Here is a 19,907-nt window from a genome sequence, read left to right as displayed (position 1 = left end):
GTGAATTTATTCCACACAATATGATTCAATTCAAAAAAATAAATAAAAGCTAACGTGAATTAAGATTTAAGTTAAGGTGTTATTGTGGATCCTCACCCCTTTTAAAAAGCCTTGTTAAACTTTGTGACATATTTCCATTCTATGGAGGTCAGGCGCGAACGAACACCCAATAATTTTATTATACCACATTTATTCAAACTGAAACATAATTATCAAAATATACTTACGCAAATAGATATGAAACGACTTTGTTAAAGTTTGTGCTATATTTCAATGGAGTACAGGCGCGAACGCAGACCCCACAATTTTATTATACTATCCTTATTTAAGTTGAAACATAATTATTAAAGTATTTTTATGTACATCTATATAAAAATCCCTGTAAACATTTTTTTTCATGTTTATTTCCATACTTTGAGGGCCAGGCGCGAACGCAGACCCCACAATTCTTATAAACCGCCGTTCTACCAGATCAAACATACGCATTCCTGATCCTCGATAGATCTTCTATCATTATATGTAATCAGTTTTTTTTTAAATAGTCAACCATATACGAACCTATTCGTGACCAGACACACACACACACACACACACACACGCACACAGACGTTCAGCTTTATATTATAGATATATGTGTGTGTGCGTGTGCGTGTGTGAGTATGTGTGTGTGAGTATGTGCGTGTGTATGTGTGTGTGTGTTTGTGAGTGAGTGATAAGAATAACACACACATATATATTCATACACATATATACACACATATACACACAGATATATACACACACACACATATATATTATATATGGCTAAATAGATAGATAAAAATTCTATGTGCATATATGTGTTATCCCTTGATTTAATTATTCTGTATCGCTTACACATATCTTTCCATCAAACAAAATAAGTGTTTCTGATACATTATTCATTAGTACTGCATCTCGACTGTTTGACTCTAATTGATTGTTCGTGATTGAATTAACCGATTTTTACCTGAGAGCGACTTACTCACACTCACCTCTATCGTTTGTACGCGCCATTTCTCTCAAGAAGATTACACGTTTTCACTGTAAATATGGCTAGCTTCGAAACTGCCCTCCGGCCCCAGCGTCCTTTTCGAAACAAAGCTTATCAATCGTGTCATTCCTAACATCATCGAATGCAAGCAGTTCGTTAAGAGGCTTGATTTCATCAGCAAGAATGCCTGACCATGTGAAGTATTTTGTTCGATTTACTAAAAACGAGTAAAATTATAATCATGTTTATAATATACAGGACTTAGGAGATTTAGTTTACGTCGAAACTGAATATCTAACATACTATGAATCATCTAATATAAGCTTAGAGGAACTTTCCTGTCACGATGGAATAGAATTCAACTCGACATGACAGATACCGCCAGTTGCAATTGTAAAACAAAATGGACTAAGTTAACATCTGCACGTGAAAATCTGCCAATAAAATGACAATTTATTGTGGATGAAAACCATGTGAAAGTTACGATAATACTGACTGAACATCATTCCGGGGAACTTAATAACATAGGAAGCTTAACTATCGCATGGATTTTCAGCACAGTGACAAGTTAAATCTGTCCACATATAAAATATGTAAACAATAAATCCTGCGTCTTAATTCATTTTTTGATCGTAATCAATTTCTTAAAATCTATCCATCTATCTATAAAAGTGAAAGTGTCTGTCTGTGTGTGTCTGTCTGTTTCCCTATAACTCTATTAATTTTCAATCTATAGTCTCGAACTTTGATATACAGGGTATGGAGATTTGGGTAAACCTTTACAATCCGTTTTCGGCCAAACATTTGGCAGTTAAGGGGTCAGAGTTAAACGATTTGACCTTTGAGAACTCTACCAAACTCCTCCGCCAATTTTGGGTATAAACAATTGAAATTTTAGATATAGGTTTCTTGAACATGGATCTGATTTAATAACTTGATTTGAGCCGAAAATAATAAATGCTAAGGCGCCATAATAGTGGTATAAGTTTTAAAAAGTTGACCTCTGCGGTCTTTACCAAATTACTCAGACAATTCTTCATCTAAACATTCGAAATTTTACATCAAGGGTATTCAGAGATAGAGCAAGCTTTTTTAATCGGTTTGGGTTGAAAATTTCACCTACCCATATATAAATGTATGTATGTATGTTTGCATGTCTGCCTAAACTTTCGACAGAGGTGACGAATTTTTACAAGATCAGTATTGTTTTAAAGTTCGACCCTTCAGACGACAAATACCGAAAAATTGGCTAAAAACATTAATTTCTTCATCCTCAACTGGACACTTTCTACAGGGGTTGCTTTTTTCACAGATATTTTCGAAAGTCACCCCCTCTTTTTGATTGTCTAGCCTTAATTTAAAACTACGTCACTTCCGGTTTGGCGATGGTCGTAACAGCAAAGACGTCACGTTTTCCCCGTTCTTTTCCTCCTTCGCGTTACGGGTTCGAGCCTGCCTTCCTACTACCACTTTTTTTTTGCTCAACACACCTCCAAACACCCGGGCAACACCGGGCACCCATGTTAGTTATATATATATTTTTAGAATAAGTTACGCTTAGAATACATTGATATTAGAATGCATTACTCTTAGAAATTATTGCTGTTTGAGCATTGTTAATTCAGAAAAGACTTCAACGCTCCCCCGAATCATAGACGCATAGCATTAGTTTTGTATTCTTTCTACAAATTTAATCAGATATAATTCCATATGTAGGAAAATTATTTATATTCATAGAATACATTGCTATGAGAAACACCTTTTACAGTAAAAATGGGAACATATCTCCTAGAAGGGACTTTTACTGAGAAAAGGAGGCATTATTCTAAGGTAGTACCATTCCAAGAAAAAGATTATTTCAAAAAATATTAATTCGCTTAAAACTCGTCGCATTGGTAAGCTTTATTCTCAACCTTATTGACATTCAGCAACCGCATTCTAATTTTTCGGGTTAAAATAAAAAGGAAGATAATAAGCTTTAGATGTTTTGAAGAGTTAAACCGAATATTGTGGATCAACTTATAGATAATATGGCATGATGTAAGCAACCGATTGATCGGATCAGGCTTTTTTGATTTTCCGTTTAGTAAAAAAAAAAAAAGAAAATAGTAAAGAACGACCGAATACTTATCCACCAAGACTCCGTTCTACGATTTCAGGAATCGCCGTCTAGGGCCAACCACTGGCCCCGTTTTCAATGTGAGGGTGTCCCATTGCATATGATTAGTTGATGAATTCATGTCTCCGCCGACAAGGCGAGAGTTGGTCGGGGTTATTTATGTTAAGAGTATATATGCAGTAAATTTGTCAGAGCAAATTCTGTTGAGGGTATTTATGAAAGTCACGAATAAAAATGGGAATCATCGGTTACATATAATATTTCTCTCTCTCTCTCTCTCTCTCTCTCTCTTTCTCTCTCTCTCTCAACAACTAAATGGATGTCTTCTTTTTTTTTTACATCCTTCGCTTTACCGGTTCGAATCTGACTGGTTCCTGCTACTTTTTTTCTTTTTTTTCATCCACCCGGAATGCCTTTTGCGTTTAATCTTTTTTATATTTTTACCTTCGATTCTACTTTTTAATTTTATTTTTTTACGGCTGGGGTTTGCTCAATATCCTTACTACACCACCTCTCTCCACCCGTTTTTGAAAAGGGTAGGTAGGGGTATCTATTCCGATAACCGTTCTTATTATGAGGAGTTGGGGAGTCTATTCTGAAAGCCGTTCATAACACGAGGAGGTTGGGGATTGGGCAGCAGCAACAACAACACCCGTACTTTACTTTTCCAAGGGGGTGCAAGTTTCCAGCGGGCAACGCCGGTTATCGGGTACTACTAGTTGTAAATATGGAGAGACTTGTAACTTACACTTTAGGTAACGACATTTCTGTTTTTTCCTGTAAGATATAATTGATAAAACTCGCCTAATAAATTCCAAGTGGGTCAATAATAACTATCAGAGACGGATAAAGATTTTTGTATAAAAGTAGGAACTTACCTAATAACAGCCGCGCTGTTGAACTAAGAGAGACAACCCATGCTGTGTCGACGGCACTTCGTCCAAATTCTTCTACTAATTTTAAGTAAATAACTCCATTTGATCGCTCTAGTCCACCTGGAAAGAAAATAATATATCAAAAATAAATTTATTACAAATGGGAAACGATGATTTCATGACTATATCTACTATATTAACATGCGTACGTTAGCTGATTTTACTTAACGCGCGATACTTTGTTCAACTGTACTTGGGCGTAGCCATTTGGTATGGTTTTTAGGCCCAAATTAGAAAATTAAATTCATGGAAACAATTCAAGAAGCAATAGTATTAAAATATTTAATGATACAATAAGGATTGGGATTAAATAATCCTTAAAACAGCGTGCATATAATCAATCAAAATGAAAAGACTTGAATCGGCAAATGTAGAAAGTTGACATTGATTGAACCTAACTTTAGGAAATTAGTCACATATGTCTTCCGTTCTTTTGTGCTAACGCACCCCATACAATGTTTCTGAAAAAAAAAAAGATTCATATTTGGCGATTTCCAACACTCTCATACTATACATTTCCATTCAACTAACAATCTGTTTATATACATTAATCTTTATAAGTGGTGCCTCTAGAAAGAATTCAAAACGAACTTCGCAAAGTTTAATTAAATAACTCCATAGTTCGGAAACAGAAATAAATTTGACACACTTTTTGCCATTTTCAATATCGAACGTTCTTTTATTCTGCATGATTCTAATGATTTAATAAAAAAACTTTCTTAATTGATTCAACAATTGTGTACAATCATTACAAACAAGCAAAGTTTTCAAACATTTATTTCATTAAGAATATTTGAAAAAGTTACACTCAAATTTATAAATAAATTTCGATTAAACGAACTAAATTTCGATTAGACAAACAAATTTCGGTTAGAAAAATAAAATTTCGATTAGACAAACAACATTTCGATTAAACAGACAAAATTCCGATTAAATAAACGCAATTTCGATTAAGTAAACGAAGTTTCGATTAAATAAACAAAATTTCGATTAGACAAACGAAATTTCGATTAAATAAACGAAAGTTTGATTAGACAAACAAAACCACACAAAACACCAATATTGTGTTTGAGAGATCGGGCAACTTTAAAGTGAGCCAGTGACAGTAACGTGGTTTCATTCAGGTTGTTTGTTTTACAACATATAAACAATTAACAACGCCAAACAATTATATATATAATGAAAAAATTAAATAATAGAAAATACATAACATTACTTTTCAATTTTATACACATTTAATCAAACATTGATCACTTGTAAAGGGTAAGCATTAGTAGATATCAACATAGTATCGATATTTAAATAATTAAAATTACATTTTTGTGCATAAATAATTTTTTACTATTCCCAAACCAGTAAAGACCGGGTACTTTCACCAGTCAATATAAACTGTTAATATTTGTTGACGCGGTTGCAGATAGTTGATATCTTTACAATTTTCCTAATTTCAGCGTTAACAATTCTTCGTGCTTTCATCTTGTAATAAATATTTTGAATGGCGATCAAAGTAATCGCTAGTTTTAGCAATGTCAGCAGAGCATGTAGATTAAAAAATGTTAAGAACTACATAAAAGACAAACTAAAAAAAATGCAGAAAAGAAGAAACTAGAAAAGAAACAAAGGAAAAATGAAACGACAAGAGAAAATAAAACAACAAGCATGTAATACATGCAAATTAATGAGCGAAAGTCAGCAAGAAAATAAACATTAAAGACTTGAACAAAGAAAAACACATGAAAGATGCACAAAAAAGGAAACATTAAAGCAAAGGAAAAACAAGAAGAAAGTAAGTTAAAGCAAAAAAGGATATACATAGCGAGCTAATTGAAAACGAGAAAAAATAATAAAATATCGGAAGAAAAACAGAAAAAGGGAAAAACAAGATAGACAAAACGTAAGAATAATCCATTCTGACACTCTCTATTAGTGTCACATAGTTTCGGCCATGTTAATGAAAACAAAACTATAATAATACGAAACACGTCTTAAATCGAGCAAATATACGACAGTTTCATAATTTCTTACATTAGACTTCATTTATATTATTATCATTTATTTATAATATTATCATCTATTTATAATATTATCGTTTATTTATAATATTATCATTTATTTATAATATTATCGTTTATTTATAATAATATCATTTATTTATAATATTATCATTTATTTATAATATTATCATCTATTTATAATATTATCGTTTATTTATAATATTATCGTTTATTTATAATATTATAGTTTATTTATAATATTATCGTTTATTTATAATAATATAATTTATTTATAATATTATCATATATTTATAATATTATCATATATTTATAATATTATCGTTTATTTATAATATTATCGTTTATTTATAATATTATCATGTATTTATAATATTATCATCTATTCATAATGTTATCGTTTATTTATAATATTATCATTTATTTATAATATTATCATCTATTCATAATATTATCGTTTATTTATAATATTATCATTTATTTAGAATATTATCATCTATTTATAATATTATCGTTTATTTATAATATTATAGTTTATTTATAATATTATCGTTTATTTATAAACTTATAGTTTATTAAAATTTTTATCGTTTATTTATATTATTATCGTTAATTTATAATATTATCGTCTATTATTAATATCGTTTACTTATGTTATAATCGTTTCTTTATAATATTATCGTTTATTTCTAATATTATCGTTTATTTATAATATTATCGTTTATTTATAATATTATCCTTTATTTATAATATCATCGTTTATTTATATTATTATTGTTTATTAATAATATGATCTTTTATTTATATTTTTATCGTTTATTTGTAATATTATCGTTTATTTATGATATAATCGTATATTAATATTATTATCGATTATTTATATTATTAGGGTTTATTTATAATAGCATCGCTATTAATAATATTAAAGTTTATTTATAATATTACCGTTTATTTATATTATTATCGTTTATTCATATTATTATCGTTTATTTAGAATATTTGAATGTATTTATAATATTATGTTTATTTAGAATATTAGAGTTTATTTATAATATTAGAGTTTATTCATTATAATATCGTTTATTCATAATATTATCGTTTATTTATAATATTATCGTTTATTTATAATAATAGAGTTTATTTATAATATCATCGTTTATTCATAATATTAGACTTTATTAATGATATTATCGTTTATTTATAATATTATCATTTATTTATATTATTATCGTTTATTTATAATATTATGGTTAGTTTATAATATTATAATTTATTTATGATATTATTGTTAATTTCTATTATTATCGTTTATTTATAATAATAGAGTTTATTTATAATATTATCGTTTATTCATAATATTAGAGTTTATTAATAATATTATCGTTTATTTATAATATTATCATTTATTTATATTATTATCGTTTATTTATATTATTATTGTTTATTTATAATATGATCTTTTATTTATATTTTTATCGTTTATTTGTAATATTATCGTTTATTTATGATATAATCGTATATTAATATTATTATCGATTATTTATATTATTAGGGTTTATTTATAATAGAATCGTTTATTCATAATATTAAAGTTTATTTATAATATTACGGTTTATTTATATTATTATCGTTTATTTAGAATATTTGAATTTATTTATAATATTATTGTTTATTTATAATATTAGAGTTTTTTTATAATATTAGAGTTTATTAAGTATAATATCGTTTATTCATAATATTAGAGTTTATTAATAATATTATCGTTTATTTATAATATTATCTTTTATTTATATTATTATCTTTAATTTATAATATAATCCTTTATTTACAATATCATCGCTTATTTATATTATTATCGGTTATTAATAATATGATCTTTTATTTATATTTTATCGTTGATTTCTAATATTATCGTTTATTTATGATATTATCGTTTATTAATATTATTATCGTTTATTTATATTATTACGGTTTATTTATAATGGTATCGTTTATTTATAATATTATCGTTTATTTATAATATTATCGTTTATTCATATTATTATCGTTTATTTAGAATATTTTAATTTATTTATAATATTATCGTTTATTTATAATATTAGAGTTTATTTATAATATTAGAGTTTATTCATAATATTATCGTTTATTCATAATATTATCGTTTATTTATAATATTATCGTTTATTTACAATGATAGAGTTTATTTATTATATTATCGTTTATTTATAATAATAGAGTTTATTGATAATATTATCGTTTATTCATAATATTAGAGTTTATTCATAATATTATCATTTATTTATAATATTATCATTTATTTTTATCATTATCGTTTATTTATAATATTATCGTTTGTTTATAATATTATAATTTATTTATAATATTATTGTTTATTTATAATATTATAATTTATTTATAATATTTTCCTTTCTTTATATTATAAGAATTTATTCATAATGTTATTGTTTATTTAGAATATTAGAGTATATTCATAATATTATCGTTTATTTATAATATTAAATTTTATTGATAATATTATCATTTATTTATAATATCATCATTTATTTATAATATTATCGTTTATTTATAATGTTATTGTTTGTTTATAATATTATCATTTATTTATAATATTACCGTTTATTTATAATATTAGAGTTTATTAATAATAGTATTGTTTATTTATAATGTAAAATTTTCTTTATAATATTATCGTTTATTCATAATAGAGTTTATCCATAATATTATCGTTTATTTATATTATTATCGTTTATTTATAATATTATCGTTTATTTATAATATTATCGTTTATTTATAATATTATCGTTTATTTATATCATTATCGTTTATTTATTCTATTATCGTTTATATATAAAATTAGAGTTTATTTATCATATTAGAGTTTATTTATAATATTTTCGTTTATTTATAATATTATCGTTTATTTTTAATATTACTGTTTATTTATAATATTAGAGTTTATTAATAATATTATCGTTTATTTATAATATTATCGTTTATTCATATTATTATCGTTTATTTATATTATTACGGTTTATTTATGATATGGGAGTTTATTTATATTATTATCGTTTAATTATAATATCATCGTTTTTTGATATTATTATCGTTTAATTATAATATTATCGTTTATTTATAATATTATTGTTTAATCATAAAATTATCGTTTATTCATAATATTATGGTTTATTTATTATAATATCAGTTATTTATATTATTTTTGTTTATTAATACTATTATCGTTTATTTATAATATTATCGTTTAGTTATATTATTATCATTTACTTATATTATCGTTTATTCATAATATTAGAGTTAATTTATATAAACCGTTTGTTTGTAATATTATTATTTATTTATAATATAATGGTTTATTTATATTATTATCGTTTAATTATAATATTAGTATTTATTTATATTATTATCGTTTATTAATAATACTATCGTTTATTTATTATATTATCGTTTATTTGCATTATTATCGTTTAATTATTATATTATCTTTGTTTTTATAATATTAGAGTTTATTTATAATATTATCTATTATTTATAATATTGTCGTTATTTCTATTATCATTGTTTATTTATATAATTATCGTTTCTTTATAATATTATCGTGTATTTATATTCATATCGTTTATTAATAATATTATCGTTTATTTATAATATGAGAGTTTATTTATAATATTATCATTTATTAATAATATTGTCATTTATGTATAATATTATCGTTTATTTACATAATCATCGTTTATTTATAATAGTCTCGTTTATTTATAATATTACCGTTTATTTATAATACAATCATTTATTTATAATATTATCGTTTATTTATAATGACGTCGTTTATTTAAAAGAGTATCGTTTATTCATAGTAGAATCGTTAATATATAATATTATCGTTTATTTATAATATTATCATTTATTTATAATAATATCGTTTATTTATAATATTATAATTTCTTTATAATATTATCATTTATTTATAATATTATCGTGCATTTATAATATTATCATTTATTAATAATATTATCATTTATATATAATATTATGGTTTATTTATAATATTATCATTTATTTATAATATTATCATTTATTTATAATATTATCATTTATTTATAATATTATCGTTTGTTTATAATATTACCGTTTATTTATAATATTTTCGTTTATTTATAATATTATCATTTATTCATAATATTATCGTTTATTTATAATATTATCGTTTGTTTATAGTATTATAATTTATTTATAATATTACTGTTTATTTGTAATATTATCGTTTATTTATAATAATGTCATTTATTTATAATATAATCGTTTATTTATAATATTATCGTTTATTCATAATATTATCGTTTATTTATAATATTATCGTTTATTTATAATATTATCATTTATTTATATTATCGTTTATTTATAATATTTTCGTTTATTTATAAAAATATCATTTATTTATAATATTTTCGTTTATTTATAATATTATAGTTTATTCATAATATTATCGTTTATTTATAATATTATCGTTTATTCATAATATTATCGTTTATTTATAATATCATCGTTGCGATATTCATAATGAACACATGATGCAATGTTTTGTTTGTTATTTAGAAACATAGAAATGAAGAAAAAGACAATAAAACTGTTAGTAAAACTTGAAGGTTTAGCATCAGAAATGGACCTGACACTTGGGTATATGCGCTATTAATAATATAAATCCAATGAGTAAAATTAAATACAAAGCTCTAATTTTATTCTTCTAATTGATGATTCTTTTAATTTTTTAATCTTCTAATTAATTAATGTTCTAATTAATTAATCTTCTAATTAATTACTCTTCTAATTAATTATTATTCTAATTAATTATTATTCTAATTAATTATTATTCTAATTAATAACATATAAGTGAATTACAAGAAAAACGTATCCGATTACAATTATTATAATTTTAAGCTCAAATGAACAGCTACAGTAGGAATTAGAATACACCCTACTAAAGCCTGATCACTACAACTGGTGAACTTCAAAAATGCAATCTGAACATAAAACTATAGAATGCTTCAGACTGATTTTGGACAATCTTGCATGAATCAAGCATCAGTTTTAGATTGGCATGAAAGATTCAAGCACGGAAAGGAGTCTTTGAGGGATGATGAGAAGTCTGAAAGCATTAAGGAATTCAGAAAACAGTATTGCCTGGCCAAATAAAGAATTTCATTGATAAGAACCGTTGTGTGTCAATAGAGACAATAAGTGCAAAGTTTGATGTCAGTGTGGTAACTGTACACCCAATTATTCATGAGGAAATGAAGATGGAAAAGATTTGCGCGGTTTACCCCAAGGGTGCTCAATCCTTATCACGGACTATTTGACCAAGATCGAGACTCATCTGAAAAGATCACACGCCACCGTTCGTCTGCAGTCCACGTTTTATGGGCAGTTGCTTTTCAGATGAGTCTCGATTTTGTATCTCCTTCGGCGACCAAGGGCCACGTGTTTGGCGAAGAACCACGGAACGGTATAACCAAGAATGCGTTAAGAAGTCTGTGAAGTTCCCGCAGTCTTGCATGGTTTGAGGCTGTATGAGTGCTAAAGGTGTTGGTAATTAATGCTTCATCAAAGGAACTGTAAACGCAAAAGTGTACCAAGATATGCTGAAAGCTAATTTACTGCAAATGTTTGATAACCAGCTTGACAGGGAGGCTACATACATCATTTTTTTTAAAATGGCTTGGCACCGGCGCCCTCTTCCAACACCATGTCTTCCTGACTCCGAGAACGATCGATCCCTGTTCGTGAATGACCGGCGAACTCGCCAGATTTGAACGTTATTGAATCCTTGTGGGACCAAATAAAGGGGAGGCCCCGTAAAGAAAAACCTACTACCCTTGCAGCCATGAAGGTTGCAATCCAGAACACATGGGATTCAGTGTCTACACAGGATTGCGAGAAGCTTGTGGATTCTATGCCCTGGCGAATTGATGCTGTTATCAAGGCAAAATGTGCTACTACTAACTATTGATGAATTTTATTTGTATTTATGTTAATAAAAAAACTATTTTGTTTATTTACCTGCATTGTTCTGTTATTTTGAAACACGAAATATTTAAAAACTGACATTGCAATTGATATGAAAAAACATTCTGGCGTAAAACAACTATTTCAGTTAGTTTCGCAGGATAGGGATATTTTAGCAACACTTACATCTCACAAATCGTCCTCAATAAGAACATGATGTTCTATTTTTTGGACCAACACGAGTATATATATATATATATATATATATATATATGTATATATATATACATATATATGTATATATATATATATATATTATTATTATTATTATTATTATTATTATTATTAAATAAAATAGACGTATTTTATTTTATTAATTCTATTCTTGATCTTCTCCACCCTCTGAACAACGAACTTTATTTCTGGAAGGGCTGATGTAATCGCCATATTAGTCGTAAGTTCGATTACTTTCTAATCTTTCTAGATTCATCTTCAAGGCTAAATTAATCTTACTGGCTTTGAAAAAAATATCCAATTATTTCTTATTGATTTATTATTTTAATACTTTCATTAACATGTTCGGACGTTACTACTATTGGTAAAGTTTATTTTATTAATAGTAGGTGTTTTAGGTTTTATTAGTAATTATTCTAGTATTTCAATTGGTAATAAAAACTTTTTAAAAACTACTGAAATAATGAAATATACTTCAGAGAAAAATGTTCCCTAACGTTCCCACGTATATATATATATATATATATATATATATATATATATATATATATTGAAAGTTGATAATATTCATTGATACTCATTTAAATATAGTAATGTCTTCCCACATGATATTAATATCAAATAACTCTTATCGAAACAGAATGTTTTTTACTCCTTTCATTTTTCTTCCAATTACACTTTTTTTTTGCGCTTCTCAAAAAATGCGAAAAATTCATCATTGTCATAAAAGAAGAATTTCTTAACCCTAAATTCGCTATCCACCCCTTTTTCTACAGATGTGGGTATCTTTTAATGCTTGCTTAGATGTAATTATGGTAAGGGGGAGTTTGTGAATAAATATATTTTCCCAGTCGTGATGGGTTCCATATTTGTTAACTTATTCCCGTTCATTCGAAACCACTGGGATTTTTGTTCGTCCACCTGTCAATGCGAAACCATACGTAAATGTTTCTGGCAAACATTAATGGAACCATAAAAAGGATCATTAGTAAAAAGTTCTACGTTTTAAGGGCGTTTTTCGGAACACCTGGTTTAGCTTAGTCTGCCGCGAGGTAATTCTATTAGGACATACACTGACATTTCAAATGTCTCTACGCCTTTAGTAACAATACAATGTCTTTATTATATGTCGTTTTAAGTTGGTAGAATAACAGTGTCGACTATTTATTATTCAAGTATTGAAAGGTTCTAGAAACAAAACAAATGACAACAAGTTATTTCATTAGATTCAGCCATAAAGCGACGTATAGAGTTCGTAACATTGAGCGAACATTGCACCCACCCTAGGTTCGGTCAACAGACGTAAATCACTACCTTGGTTTAGATAATTCGTCATGACGATAATAGAGATAGAATACATCATAAATGTCCGTTTGCAATTAACATTGACGCGCTGAAAAGTTAAATGCAAGCAAACATGATGTTCTGGGTCATCTCAAGCATTTAGTTTAGATACGTCCAAAACGGAAGGAGAGAGTAAGTATTTTTTGATGGAGCCTCTCTTTAAAAATTTACCGAAAATCAAGTATCCAATCCATACGACATTTTCACCGATTAAGTAAAGAATAAACTTTATAATGGTGTAGTTTTATTTTTCACAATCAATCAATCAATCAATATATATATATATATATATATATATATATATATATATATATATATATATATATATTACAATAAGTTTACCAAGGTAATAAAAATGGTAAACTTACAATATATTATAAGTATTAAAGAGTTAATATTTACAAGTAAAATAATCTCAACCAGATGTAAAAGCTCAATAAAACCGAAAAGGAAATAGAGCTTATAATATGCAGAAATATATATATATATATATATATATATATATATATTTGCCTACAAAACCTCCTCTTCTTTATTTGCTTAAAATAATCAGCCGAAACTGAGCAAATTATATTGTATTATAGGGAGGGTGAGGATTGTAATTAAAAAAAAAAACAAAAAAAAACAACTGTGCGCGTATCTGATTTTAAGGTTGAAAATTCAGATATTTTATTTTTTATGTTTTGTGCTTTAAAGTATGAAATTCGGTGAATATATTAATATTATTATCTTTAAGATTAGCAAAAGCAAAATTATATTTTTTCATTATTTTTAAATCTTGGAAACTGCATAAATAATTTGCTTTTAGTGAACCCAATACGGCTAAAATACGATTAATAGGAAATGCTTTGAAAAATCGATACCAAACATCGATAAATAACAGCACATTTTGCAAACATTACGATGATTTTTTTCGGTAAATCCTGTTGATTCACTTACGGGGGACCAATCGTGATACGAGATGCAGGAGTTATTTTCAACAACTACGACACCTAATCACTCATCTGGTCCTGGCCAGCCCAATCATTGCTTAACTTCGGGAGTTATGTAAATAACAAACATTATATAATAATAATAATAATAATAATAATAATAATAATAATAATAATAATAATATATATATATATATATATATATATATATATATATATATATACAGAGTGTCCCAAAAGAAGCTGACGGATTTTAAATTTGATAACTTCCTCAATATTTAAGTTATGCTTACTAATGTTCATATGTGGTAGATGAGCCTCTCCGTGATGTTTTGTGATAGAGTAAGACATCATACTCTACTCATTCTAATTTTATTGACAAAATTTCTAAAATTCTTATCGTCTGTTCCAACAATGAAAATTCCATTTCTTATTTATTCAAGCAGTGACCAAAAATGCGCTAATTAATTTTATTTTATTTGCTTTATCTTGGATAAAATCTTATTCAAAATAACTTACTAGTTGTACCTCTGGTATTTTGCCGAATGAATTTGTTGCATATTTAAATTTTTTTTTTTACTTTAAAAATAGGTAGGAAAAAATAAAATAAAATAATTTCTAATGTACCTATATGAAAGAGGTACACACATAAATAGAAACACACGAATAGATTATGAACTATTATGCATATCGAAACACATATAGTAGAAAAGCTAAGATAGATAACCCAATAAGACATATTCAAAGCTGTAACTAGTTATATAACTTATATTATTTAAGGCATTATTTTAAATTGTTGCCTTCGTACCAATCTTCCAAACTAGAATAAAATAAAACTATTACTGATAGTATATCTACTAACATTAATATCTCAGAGGATTAGAGAATTTCTCAACGCGGGATTCGTTTCTAAAGCAATTGCTCTTGACATATCAAAGTCTTTAGATAGAGTGTGGCAGAAAGTCTTGCTACACAAGGTCTCCAGCTAGAGAATAGCTAGAAATGTCTTCTATGTTATAAAAACCATTCCTCTTTTCTAGGTTTATAAAAGTACTGAATGATGGACAGAAATCAGAAGCCAACAGTTATTCAAGTCGGCGTACCTCAGAGTTCCATCCTCGGCCCAACTCTCTTCCTAATCTTTATCAATGATCTCACAAATCACATTCTTAAATCATTCGGAGACATTTATACAGATAGCACCTCCAGCTGAATCCACTGTGGAAATTCCCCCCACTCTATATCTGTGCCTAAATCAAAACGCGGATTCCATGGACAAAGCTTCTTTCTTAGAACTGCACGCCTGTGGAACTCTGTTCCGTCTGCCTGCTTCCCTCCGGACTACAACTTGGATGTCTTCAAGTCCAATGTTAACAAATTCCTAATGAACCGCCCCCTTAATTAAACACTTCAGCAAATCTCCACACTAACGTAATGTACTTGCAATAACCCTTATCCCTGAGTTGCTTCCGGGCCTTGATAACTGGTGATCACTGTGTAAAAAAAAAAGACCAAAAACGGCCAAGGTCTCTCTGATTCTCTCGCCTCTGAACTTGAGCACGTTGTGCAATGGGGAAAAGGTTGCTGGTTCATTTTAATGTATCGAAAACGCTCTGACCTACATCTAGTCACGATTAAAATGAACGGCTCTCGCCTTCAGGACGCTCCATATTTAAACAAGCTTCTTGATCTGACTTTTACCCCTAATATGAAATGGAGCACATACATCAAATCTGTTTCCAAATCGGTGAAAAAAAATGATTGGATCATTCTAATGCTCTAGTAGATATATCACTGCTGATGCAATTCTCTACCCGTATAAGAGCCAAGTACATCCTAGAATAGAGTAATGTTGCCACATCTGGGTAAGACCTGCTCCATGCTCCTATCCTGACTTTACAGAATTCAAAACCTACTTCGTAATCTAGTAGGTAATGCTCCTTTCTTCTTTCTGCAACCTCGTTCCCACATAGTATACGTTGCGATCCAATCTCTGCTCTACTGCTATTTCCGTGGCAAGTGCTTGTCTGAGCTCCAACCTATTGTCCCCACCTCGCCGATCTGTCACAACAAAAACATTCGTCTAGCCAAAATCACTATCAATAAATTCCCCCACTCTCTATCGGTGCCTAAACTTGAACACGGATTTTATGAAGAAAGCTTTCTTTATAGAATTACCCGCCTATGGAACTCTGTTCCATTCGTCTGCTTTTATCGTCGTCTTCAAGTCCAACGTAAACATGTTCTTATTGAATCGTCTTTGTAAATCTAATTATACCAACTTACCGCTACAAATGATTATTACGCAATTGCTCCAATGATTACAATGGCCACATTAACACTTGAGTGGATTTAGGGCCTTAATATGTGGTAACTCTTCTGTAAAAAAACGTGAAATTCCGAAAATGGTATTATAAAAATGTTCGAACGATAAAACAGAAAAAATGACTAGGTAAAATGTGTTAGATACTGTTTAATTCGTAAAATCGACAAGGGAACTTTATATATTAGATTAACTAAAGCACTATGACAACAAGTCTGCAATATTGAAAATTTAGTTTTTAAAATTCTTATTTAATGTAAACATACGTGGTACGTCATACATATAACATTTTAGGAACTCAGTTCAGACAATTAAAAAGGGAACCCTGTATATTTATGCGTTTTATATTGACAATAAACGTTTCAGGATTCACTAATTATCTAATTAAAGGCGTACACACATCTGCTATTTTTATTAAGCTTGGTTCGTATATCAGAAGGTCAAACAGATTTGACATTAAATGCTTAAAAGATGAATAGTGAAAAAATTTTCATGATTTAAGTGGTAAAATTTGCACGTAGAAGATCATGTTTTGATTGTTCAGATTTACGGCATATTAACCCTTTAATGGTATTTAATAGCGAATTGAGTAATTTCCATAAAACTGTTACATTCAAATTTACTAAGATCGTCAACAGATTAATTTGTAAATTAAGTGATTATTCTGTATGGAAATAAACTGTGAATGAAATACTTTACTAACCCTATTGATGTGGCCTTAATAGGAAGTATTACTGGAGTTAACCCTATAATAATAACAACTGAAGGTATTTTCTACTTTTACAAAAACACGTGTTTTAGGGCCTCAACACTGGGTGTTGTTTGCGACCATGCTTTTTTTTAGAGAAAGTAAATAAATATATAATTAAATCTTCAACACATTCGAGCGATAAACACGAAATTCACTCAAATAAAAGGAAATATTAGATTTCTATGAACTGCTGTTGCATTATTATAATTTAGTGCGCAAACTGACATAAAAGATCCGATAGGATTTGAACTCGTCATGCCAAATTCTAGAGTCTGAGCCTGCATTAATTAGGCTAATCTCACACGCTCCTTGTGTAACGAAGTCTCGGTAAAATGAATATAATCAACATAGTTATTACTTCCGTCCGATCTTCGTTTGTAAACATTAGCAAAGAGAAAGTCGAAAGATATTGGTTATCAAAATCGCTATTTAAACTGATCGATGTATTGATTAAGATAATTGTTTTGTTGAAATCGTTCGCAAGCTGGCCATGTTTTATAGGGAAATAGAACACTTTGAATATTTGTTTTCTCATTTTGTTTGTAGTGAAATTAAAACTGGAGGACGTTATGGAAATCAGTTTTTTTAAATGTTTCTGAATATGATCACATGTATATGATCTATTGATCAAACGGTTTGAAAATGTAATTGTATTTTTCTCCATTTTCCTCTCGTCATTTTAAGCTTTATGAAACCAAAATAGTTAGGTTAGATTAGTATCCTTGACGGCATATCAATTGTATCAAGGGCGAAAAAAAAAAAGAAAGAGAAATAAATATTTAACACACTTTTCTATTTTTCTAATAATTGAGAAACAGTTGTGAGTCCATGCCTCTTCAAAAGAAAATACGCAATTGAACACAGTATATAGTTAGATTAGGGGTTGAAAGATTTGAAAACTTACATTCGCATGGCTACCAAATCGGATGCCTGTCATCTACGTGTCGGGTTGTTTATAGTATATTCATCTACAGTCCATGTAACACTATATCAAAAATTTCAAAAAAATCGTTCATCCGTGTTTGTTGCATACTAGCCGAATTTTATCGCAAAAAGATCCATTATGGAAAATCGTTATGAAATATAAAAAATGTCATTTATTGATTTCTTACAATGCTGAAGTAATCAGGAAATTGTAAATATTTTTCTGTTTTGCTAATCAAAAAATATTAGTTATTATTAAAAGAATGGAGGTACTGACCTAAAATATTTTGGAGAGCAAGAGATGAACCCAAGTGTCGACACAGTGTATCTGTTATTTACAGGGTAGTCCACACGTCGTGAACATATTTGGACATTAAAAAGCTCCAAAAATTATTAAGACTATTAAGGATATAAAAAGCATGCCGATATATATATATATATATATATATATATATATATATATATATATATATATATATATATATATATATATATATATATGTATGTATGTATATATACACACATAGTCATTAATATTAACGCTGGAGTATAAATAAATAAATAAATAAATAAATAAATAAATAAATTTAGCTTTAATATTATAACACTTTCATTTAACTTATATAGAATCTTGAAATTCATCCATATTTCTTAAATACTCTGAAGTTATCGTAATAATTAATTGTAACATTTTAAAAATAAAAACGGTAAATTAAACAAACATTTGATCAACAAGTTAAATATTAGAACAAAATTAAAATATATTAAGATATTTTTAACTAAAAGATGCGATTACAAATGTCCTTAAATGTAATCAATTAAACTCAACATACGTCAATTAGAAGTCCAAATAAATTATAAACAAGTACATTAATAGGTGGTAAATATATTTTTTTTTTACTTTCGCTAAACATCAAAACAAGACGAAATGAAAATATTCGTGTAATGTTGAGATTTTATAGATCAATTCAGAGATTTGGAAATTCCAAGATTCAGACAATCTGTGATGGAAACACGAACCGCCAAGAAAATGACCGATGAGATCTTTGCAGAGTTGATTTGAGCAAAAGAATTTGTAACAAGTTTCTTCTTCTTCTTCTCTCTTTCTCTCTCCCTCATTCCCTCTTTCTCTCTCTTTCTCTCTGTCTCTGTTTCGAATAAAATGATTGTAAAATAAACACACTACACCTAAAACGTTAACATTGTAAGACTGGTTTTATTTCACGAGTTACTACAGGGTGTTTCGTTAATTTCCAGAGTTTCGTTAGAGAAGTGTATTAAT

At 27.5% G+C, this 19,907-nt stretch overlaps 1 protein-coding gene across 2 annotated transcripts in view; it reads right to left on the bottom strand.

Moving 5' to 3' along the window:
- Positions 1-19,907, bottom strand: part of LOC145241464 (monocarboxylate transporter 12-B-like) — a 373,770-nt gene that overhangs the window by 126,403 nt on the left and 227,460 nt on the right. For both annotated transcript variants that reach the window (XM_080104444.1, XM_080104445.1), the window contains one exon: positions 4,010-4,126. In XM_080104444.1, coding sequence (XP_079960570.1) covers positions 4,010-4,126 — 117 coding nt within the window. The remainder of the gene's footprint in view (positions 1-4,009; positions 4,127-19,907) is intronic.

The sequence above is a fragment of the Euprymna scolopes genome, chromosome 20 (assembly GCF_053919585.1).
Source record: "Euprymna scolopes isolate OS-2025 chromosome 20, ASM5391958v1, whole genome shotgun sequence".
Classification (NCBI taxonomy): Eukaryota; Metazoa; Mollusca; class Cephalopoda; order Sepiida; family Sepiolidae; genus Euprymna; species Euprymna scolopes.
The sequence above is the reverse complement of the archived record's forward strand: the minus strand, read 5'-3'. Positions and strand labels throughout refer to the sequence as shown.